Raw genomic sequence first — 9526 nt, forward strand, 5'->3', positions numbered from 1 at the left:
TATTGATGCGTTGAAGTGCCACTCATCACTGAATGCTAGTATCTCCGCTTGTAATATCCAAGATGCCCTCGAAATGGGTTTTAATCCTCTGTCCACCTGTAGTCACTTCAACGCTAGGAAGCAAATTCCTTCAACTGGATGCATAACACGGTATATTGCGTCAATACAGAAAGACAAATGAGGAACCAGCGTGGCTACTGTCCTACATGAACTTTGTCTCAAGGTCAAGATCCCACTGCAGCGCTGGTGTGCAGGGCTTGTCCTAGACTCAGGACGACGACTGTTCATGAAAGTATAAGCATTTGTTCGGTACGCATCATCCGTTTCAACGGATCACTACTAATTCGGCCAGGATGGGCAGGATTTTTGCCCAGCGTGCCCAGAGATTATGAACTGCCCATGCATGACCCACTTTGATGGTCGTTGGAACGAGTGTGAGGCGTTCATGTCTGAACATGTATTGCAGTGACCATACATTTTCAGCGTCACGTGTATTTGAAAAATGATAATTGGGTTCCAATTGACACCGGTTGTGAGCTTGTGAGTCATCACCGGTACCCGGTTGACCTTCAAGGTTATGGGCGCGCTCCACTGGGCACTGCCAGGCAACTTGCAAGCAATTCCAATTGAGGCCCACATGCTGTGGGTTTGCATCATGCCTGGATATTCCACTTCATTTATGCCTCTGAGGCAAGATCCTGAACATGCAACATGTGGTAGTATTCCCTGACATGGCTTCCCGAAGTTAACTGTTCAGTGCGCTTTGCAGGTCTGCAGTGCTGGTGATGCGCAATAATGGCAGTTAACCAACTGTCTGCTCAGTGCTACTGACCGTCAATACCCCAATATGGTGCAATTGGAAGCTATCACCCCGCCACCTTGACCTCTCTGCGCCTGCACTCCGCAGAGGACTCTGCAGGTCGCCCACAGACGCCCTGCCTCCGGCCAACGGGGGGAGTACGGGAAGCTTCCTGGTCTTCCCCTGCCATGTGCACGCTCTCCTTGTGCTCTGTGCTGGGCGGAACAGACCACAGCCCAGGCATGGCTTCCCTCAGAGCGTGCAGGCTGGGCACTTGCAGGTCTGAATCGCAGTCCTTGCTGGTCCTTCCAACCTGGCCAAAGACAGAAGGCACACACAGGATCAGAGCGTTGTCTGGCAGCTTTGCATGCACATCCATCCAGGCTTGCTGGAGGCCACAATGCCTATTGAGGTATTCTTCTCGTGCAGGATTTCTGCTAGATGGCAGGAGTATAAAACAGAGCATGAGTGCCTTAGAATGCAGGCATGGAGCATGGGTAGAGTGGTGCTCACCAGCACAGAAAACATGCCGGCGGCATGGCCGCCTGAAACATTTCTTGTGGAGTCATCGCAGAATACTGTGGTGACCGCTTCTGCCCCAGCAGCCTTCAGAGCAAGCTCCATGGCCTGCAGTTCAACAGGGCACATTCCACTGACTTTGTCACTTCCATTGATTATCCATTGCTGCATGGAAGCTGATGTGCCATAGCAGCTGGCAATTCTGCTTGCTTCCAACAAGACAGTTCTTGTACAAGGGGAACACCGCAGCCATTTGGGCAGCTGATTTTGAAATTGGCACTCTGTGAACCCATCTCTCTGCTTACCTGCTGGGTGGGCTTACAGATGACCGGCTTGTTGTCTTTCACGACGCACTGTCTGCGCCCCTCTTCCATGAGGGACTCGAAACAAATAATTCCCTGCAAAAGCGATGCACAGGTGCGTCTTACATGCCCAATGCCAACAGCTTTGCACTGAAGAAAGGAAAGATCCGCTTCTACGAGCACATGCCCTTGTGCATTTGTCACATGACTACGCACATAGAAGCCACAGCAGTGGGTCACCTTAAACAGGTCTGCCACTCCCATAATGTCGAGGCATGTTTCGGCATGCTTTTGGTCCGCATTGGTGAAAATGTATTTTGGCAAAGGAATGCTCTCCAAAAACTTCCTGAGTTGGTTGTCACGTTTCAGCAGCCTGTCGTACGGCAATGTGCCATGCACCTCTGCATGCCAGTCATCAAAATCTATGCTGTATCCGTTGGCCTGCATGCAAGCAACACTGAGTTATTAAAGTCCCACCAGTGCGCTTGATATCTGCAAGGAGTTGTGCCAAAGAGAAGGATTATGCCAAGACAACATTTTCATGCTCTAGCATAATTGCTCAGGTATGGACTAAATTCACACCACGAGGCCAGCCAAAGTTGTTCCATAGTTGGTGTAATATTCCAAGCACAGCGGTGCTATATCTTCCTCTGGTATCTTGAGCTTCGCGCGCATGTACCCTGCATAGAAGTACCATCCTCTTGGATCAATAACGCCTGCTACGGAAAAAATAAGACACCAAAGGATGGCAACTCCTGAGCTCCCAAGGTGAATGAGACAGGACTCGCCTTGGATATTCCGTCGGACGATGTCAGGGATTTCTTCTACCTGATAAAGGGTATCATCAAGATCAAGCAGCAAACAGGTAGGGTAGAAGGAATGGGGATGTGCTGCCATCTGTTGACCTATATTTAGCGGCAGGAATACAAGTGAATTCTGATTGAGGAATCGAATCTAGCTCGAACTAAAACGTTGATGGCAAGTAAGGTATCTATTGTAACTAAGTATCCCTTGCTTTCCGGTCAACTGTCTGGTGGTGTTGGCCTTTGATGGCTTAAGAAGACTTTATAACGAAAATCCGACCACCAGGACGGACTTCAATTAACTAACCAGTCGACAATTTAAGTGGTAATCACCAAGAACAGATATGCTTGCCCTTGAGACTCGGACTGCGACTCGTCTTGCTGGAGGCGGGAAAGCCAATCTAGGCGCATGGAACAGAGACGACCTCGGGTCTACTACATTAGTGGAGTTTGGACATCGCTGTCAACGATTTTTCCATTCCTCTCTTGACAAAATTTCTAATGTTCATGTCAATCGTGGTGAAGCTCAATGGTGTTGTTGTGATTTCATTTTGCATTACAGCCTCACTTCAATTTATGCATTCAAGTATTTAAAATCAGGCCTGGAAGCCACCCTAGTCTTACATAATGTGCTTCAAGCTGACAAGTTGTCAAGGGCTGGAATGGAAGGCTGAACACTTTCAAAGCTGCAATCAAGTGCCCAGCCTTCAAAATCCTCAAAGTGCTCTCAACTGCTCAATTTGCCAATGCATGCGTTGGCAACTTGATTGAATCGCTGCGTTGGGAATGAAAAGGCACCCTCTGTCGTTGGCCCAGGGCTGGACAAAGACCGAAGACAGTCTGAGAGATCCGATCCGATGAGTCATCAGAACGATGACAACTTATACAAGTGAAAGTTACAAATGGTATGGACAGCAAAATGGATGCATGTATCACACCGCAATCCTCCAACTCCGGATCTAGGAGAATCCTGTCTTCACAACACCGCAGTCAACTGCACCTGTCCCTAGTCATGACCAAACCCCCAGGCTGGCTGGCCGCGGGCGGAGGCCATGATCTGCACAATGACTCTCTTGCCGTGCATATTCTTGGTACTGCACTTCAATGCATTTGTCTCTAGTCATTACCAAACCCCCCAGGCTGCCACGGCTGGCCGCGGGCGGAGGCCATGATCTGCGCGATGCGCTCTGCCTCCGCATCAGCTGGCCCCCGCCGCGGCGCCGGCCGCTCCCGGTGGTTGCGCACCCTGAGGCGTTCCCTCTCTTGCCCACGGCTCAGGGGGCCCTCGGTGGCGTGGGTTCCCACTGCGGTGGCCCCAGTGAAGGGGCCCGGCGGCCGCGCTAAACTGGCACGCGAGCGATGCGTCGACGCCTGTGAGATGGTACTATGGCTGCTGTCAGGCCGCTCCTGCTGTTCCCTGCAGAATCACCCAACAGCACTCGCGGTCAAAATACACTGCACTCTGTTCTTGAAAGCTCGATCAGGGAAGCTCATGCAGCATGCTCAAATCTACACCGTCAGGAGCAATCCAAAGGCATGGCAGGTTCAACTGTACAAAAGAAGTACCACAGCAAAGCAGGGGTCTTGCTATGAGACTAAGCAAGCAGCAGCTCACCCAAAGCCGTCACTGGAGTCTTCGGCTCTGCCAGCCAGAGGGAACAGCAGCCGCTGAACGTGGGCGCGCTGCTGTGCGCGACCGCCCTGCCCCTCCCCGCTTGCCGCATGCCCCCTGCCAAACATAACATCTTTCATCATTACCGGCTCTAAATCTGCCTTTAAGCAATTCAGCTCTCCAAGTGCCCAGGAAAGGTCTTGCAGAGTGGCCCCTCCAAAGATGTAATTGCGCTCTGATGAGTTTGCTTCCACCCCTTCAATGAAAAACCACATCTGGCAAAACATGGACGGTATCTCTAAAACAAGCGCTCCTGCAGAGCCAGATTGCCATGCACGCGCACTGAGACAGCAGTGTGGAGCGTCATTATAGAGGCACGCCAGAATTAAGCATCGTGGCCTAAAAGCAGCGCACCACAGCCGGCGCAGAGCAGGCACCACCGCCTGAGGCTCCATATCTCGCAGGCGATGCCCCGGGAAGCTGTTTGGCGAAGACGTCCCAGTCGGGACGCCAACGGACGCAGCCGTCAGCTGTGGCGGCGGCAGCGGCAGCGCCGAGGCCAGGGCCGGGGCCGGGCCTTCTGCCGCGGCCGGCAGCCGTGGTAGCCGCTCAGGGGACCACGGCAGCCCATTAGCGCCTGCTGCATCAACATTGAGTTTGTGTTATGCTTGGGTATGCAGTCGAGGAATGTCTGGGAGTCTTAACCGGCTAGGCTCTGCAGTGCATCAGCGTGCACTGCTAAAATGAACGAACAAGGGACACAGCAAGCCTGAATGACTGAAGGTAAGTGCTGACCTGACGTTAGTGGGCTGCGGGGGAGGGCGCCGTAAGTGACACGTGCGGCCGGAGGGCCAAGGTTGGCAAGGTAACCGGCCGGCGATGTAATTGCAGCTGTCCTGATACCCACTGGCTGGTCTGAACGGGCATTTGCTGGACCAGCGGTCGACGCCGCAGCCTCTTGCTGAGGTGAACGGTGCTCTGCAGACATATCATACATCAGACCCTGATCTAGCTTTCAGGTTTATGACTGCAGAACTAAGGACAAGTTGCAGCACACATCCAAGTAGCCCAGTCTGGCGACAGGGTAAGGCACGCCACTCATTGCACAGACAAGGAATGGTGTGCGCATTTGTGGAGGGTGTACACCTCTGGCAGCTCGGAGGAACTGGAGCGGGGATGTGGGCGGTGGCCGAGCTGAATCAGGAACGCCTGCTGAGAAACGCGCGATGAGCTCCTGCGTGCTCTGCCGCCGTGGCGTGACTACCCCTGATTCCACCCCCTGGGCTAACCCCGCCCCAACCTCGGCTGCAGGTGTGTCTTTTAGCGTCTGAGACTCCCCTCGGTGTGGACCGCCAGGGCTGCTGCACCGCCTTGAGGGCGGGGCAGCGATGACTGCCGCCTCTGCTGCCGGCTCGGAGCTTTCCGATGCGCGAGCTTCTTCGTGGGTCGATGGGGGCTCAAGGTCAGCTAAAGGCTGCAGAGGGAGACTGCCTGATGGGGACATTGCAGTGTCTGCAGGCAGCTCTGCAACGCTCAGGACCTCTGCATCGCCGATCAGGGTAGGCGAATCTGCTGCAGCCTGGCTTTGCACCAGCTTGCCATGATCGTCTGCTGCGTCTGAGGCCGGAAGACAGCCTGCATCGCTTTCATCTGTCAAGGATGGCAGGTGCCCTTGCTCCTCGCTGGGATGCAGAGAGTCTGCTGCGCCGTCTCGGCTGGTCGAGGATTCCTGACTTGCCACAAAGTCAGGGCAGTCGACGTCCACGGATGTTGATGAAGTCTGATGCAGAGCCAAGCCGTCCACTGTGGGCACATCGCATGCCGCGCTGCAGCTGCTGTCGTCAATGTCATCCAGGCTCTGCGACGCGCTGACTGCCTCACCGCGACTATGCTTCACCGGAGATGGACGCTGGGCTTCCTGTCCATGCTGTGCACTCCCCTGCTGCAAATTTTCTGCTCCCTCCTCATGCTGCGGCGATGCAGGCGGCACAGATGCACGGGTGCTGGCGTCCAGTGCTGACAGGGGCTCTGTTTGCAGCCTATTCTGGCGCTCGGCTTCGGCCGCGGCCACCGCTCGCCTGAACTGCTCCCGGCGCGACAGGGCCCCTTCGCCAGCATTATCACCCCTGGGAGCCTGTTCTGGCACCTGCAAGGCTGCCGGCGGACTGCGTGCCTCCACTGGGGGAGCTTGGAACATGCTCCCGTGCCCCTGGTCACCTGCCAAAACTGATGAGGTGGCAGATGGAGAGCTCGGCGTAGACTCAGCGTCCCCAGCGCCGGCCGCCGCTGGCAGCGCGTTCAAAAACATGACGGGCGCTGCGCTGACAGCAGCTGCCGCCTCCCCACCGTCAGCATCATTATGATATGCAGCACCTGCTGGGCTACACGCCTGCCGCCCTACCTGGTGCTGCATGCCTGTCTGGGACGCAAGCAAGGCATCCCAAGACAGGGTTGGCTGCGCAGGACCAATGCCAACAGCCTGGGCCGCAGTAGGAGAGCGCATGGGAAGAGGCTGCGGGCTGCCGTGGATGATCTGCCCGCGAGACGATGCCAGGTCAGCGTCTGACAGGGTCCGGGCAGTGCTGGGGCTGCCTCCGGGCGGCTCCGGGTCGACTCCCTCGGCCGCGGCAAAGTACTCTGAAATCGTCAGGCGCGCTGCGCTGCCCAGCACGGCCGCGCCGGCGCCGACGCCTGCTCTGCCGGCGCCGCGAACGGATGCGCGCCGCTCCCCTGCTGACGAGCCGCCGGAGCTGCCGGCCTCGCTGCCTTCGCCGGCGGCCCCGGGCAGCAGCACATTCGCAAATGTGCATGGCACATGTGCCGGTGCGTGATCTGGCACTGGAGCTGCTCCGTGGTTTGGCACCGACGTCGCGGCCAGATCTGGCGCTGGAGCCGAGGCCTGATCTGGCGCATCTTCGGAGTTTGAAGTGCCAAGTTCAGCACCTCCCGAAGCTGGGGCCGCGGATGGCACCCCGGCGTCCGCAGGAGCAGCCACGGCAATTTGCGCGGTTGCAGCGCCCAGTCCAAACATCCAGTCATCCGCATCGATGGAGGGCAGGGCGAGCGCGCCCCTGCAGCGGCAATGCAATAGTTGTGGATTTCCACGACAAAGCTTTTGAGCTGTGTAGGCCATATCATCAGGCAGACAAATTGTTGTAATATTGACAGACACTCGTCCCAGAGCTACCCAAGACAGTCACAACGCATAAAAGGATCCGTGCTGGGCACTGGAAGCCCTCTGGTCTCTTGTAAAGGCGTCATTTGTTTGGGGCCTAGAAACAATAAAGATGCCCACCTTGGGGCCTGGTAGGTGCGTGGCCCGTCGTCAGCCGGTCCCCAGTAGTCACCGCTGCCGTCTGAGCTGCTGCAGTAGCCACCGCCGAGGTCCAGCACTGCATACTCCTCGTCATCAGAGCAGGTTTGTATCCTCGCGGCTGCAAGCGCCATATGCGATCGGCTGCTCTCATAAATGCTAGTTGCCTCCATCCCTGGACAACAGACACATTGAGGGTGCTTACCCACCATCCTGCTGTGCAAGTATCGTCTGAGCCTGCTGCCTGCCTGTTGCATGTTAACTTCCACAGCGGAAACTACTGCAGCACAAAGTAGTGCATATAAAAGTGACTCACCTTCTCTACAAAGCACCTGCTCTGCTGCTGGATGAGCGACAATTTCCGCGTCACCCTCTGCTTTGCTGCGAGGCCCCTGCGTGCTGCTTGCGCTTTGCAACACCGGGCACCCGCTGCCCTCTGAATCCCTCTCTCCCTCATCACCCGGCACAAATTCTGGAGCGCTGCAGGCTGGCTCTGGTAGCTCAACCAACTTGGTCATGGCGGCGTCATGCAGCGCCGCAGCTGCAGGACTGGCTAGGGCCTGATCAGGCTTGTGGGAGGCAACGCCACGCGATGTCCTGATCCGGTCAAGCACTGGAGAGGAGTCTGGGGAGAACAGCGCGAGAGCGCTGCCCTTGCTGAGCGCCTGCACTGCGTCCTGCAGCGTGTAGGCTGAGTCAGCCAGCCGGCTGTGGTGTCCCCACGTCCCCTCCACTTCCTCCCCGAGCAGATCACACCTCTCGCTTGCCGCCTGCTCCGAAACGAACGCGGCCTCATCCGATTGGTCCTGCCCTCCTGTATTCCATCCGCTTGCCTCCTGGCATGCGGCGAACTGCTGCGGGCGTGCAATTGTGTCAGGGCCGTCGGCAGCGGCGCTGGCTTCGCTGGAAACCTCGGAATTTGAGCTTACTTCCACAGTTGGCTCTGTGCCCTGCAGGCCAGCAGTGCTCGGTGGCTGATGATCGTGGCATGCAGCATCCTCCTGAGAAGCTGCCAAGCCTGGAGAACCCGCATCTGATTGAGCTTCTGCCCTGAGACTGCTGCTCTCTGTGGGTGGCTCTGCCTGGCCCCCTCCCAAATCATACCGACTACCGCCGCTATGAACAGACAAAGCCATCTCTGAGAACTGCGCCGCGGCACCTTCTGCCGGCGCCGCACTGCTATCAGCAGGCTCAGGCGAGTGGCGCATGTTTCCACTGGAGTCAGGCAGCGCTTCACCCCTTCCCCAACGCATGCCTGCTGCATCACCGAGCACGCTGCTCTCCGCAGCTTTCTGCCGGGCAGCAGAAGAGGGTTCTGAATCTGGCAGCGACGTGTCTGAGCTGCTGTCGGCCGAGACGAGGTCAGGGAGGCCCTCGATGCGCGCATAGGATGCTCTAAACCGCTCCACCAGCGCATCTATGTCCTCCTCGTCTGCAGAGCTGCCCGCCGACCCCTGCCCATTCCCGATGGACGCTATAGACCCCTGCCCGCTCTGCCCGATGACCACCGCGTCGTCGCTGTTGTAGCCTGCCCAGAGATCACCCGGCAGGAGCCCAGTTGGGAAGTCTGGTAGGTCGGGCAATGCCTCATCACTGAAGCGCGCATGCTCCCAGGCTGGCAGCTGCTCGGAAGCTGCCACGGCACCTTCCTCCAAGCCAAATCTGGCGCGCCAGGCCTCCAGGGCAGCATGCGCGCCTCCGGGTGTGTCGGCGGGCTGCGCGGGTGACTCGCGCTGACTCGCTGCAGCCTCCCCCAGGTTGATGCCTGTGGCCCAGTCCAGGAAGTGCCTGTCGGTGTCCTGCGGGCTGCCCAGTGTGCTGCCCGAGGCCGCTGAGCTGGCAGCCCCCAAGCTGCCCACAGCCGCACCCAGCCGGCGGCTGCGCTCGATGATGTCATCGATGTTGCTGCCGGGAAACTGCACGTCGACGGCACCTGCCTGGAAGCCGCCCTCCAGGTCCTCCCCAGAAGCCAGAGTGCTGATCAGCGCCTCCATCCGCGAGAAGTACTCTGTGGAAGTTTCGGCTGGCAGCTGATGTGTCATCACAGATGGCGGGGCCGCCTGTTGTGTTTCCTCTGTTGGCGCTGACAGAGGGCCTTCTGCTTTTGTGTCGCTGCGAGGAGCTGCTTCAGCAGTGGCAGACAGCTGTGGGGGCTGTTGGGGTGGAGGCGCCTGCTCT

At 57.4% G+C, this 9526-nt stretch overlaps 1 protein-coding gene across 1 annotated transcript; it reads right to left on the minus strand.

The window, feature by feature from the left end:
• Nucleotides 1–605: 605 nt before the first annotated feature.
• Nucleotides 606–1367, minus strand: COCSUDRAFT_32551 (hypothetical protein). Its single transcript, XM_005649566.1, has 2 exons — nt 1313–1367; nt 606–1112 (listed from the first exon to the last, which is right to left on the minus strand). The coding sequence occupies exons 1-2, from the start codon at nt 1325–1327 to the stop codon at nt 867–869; spliced, it is 261 nt and encodes an 86-aa protein (XP_005649623.1). The 5' UTR covers nt 1328–1367; the 3' UTR covers nt 606–866.
• Between the last annotated feature and the right edge of the window lie 8159 nt (nt 1368–9526).

This window comes from Coccomyxa subellipsoidea (genome assembly GCF_000258705.1).
Source record: "Coccomyxa subellipsoidea C-169, whole genome shotgun sequence".
NCBI classification, from domain to species: Eukaryota; Viridiplantae; Chlorophyta; class Trebouxiophyceae; family Coccomyxaceae; genus Coccomyxa; species Coccomyxa subellipsoidea.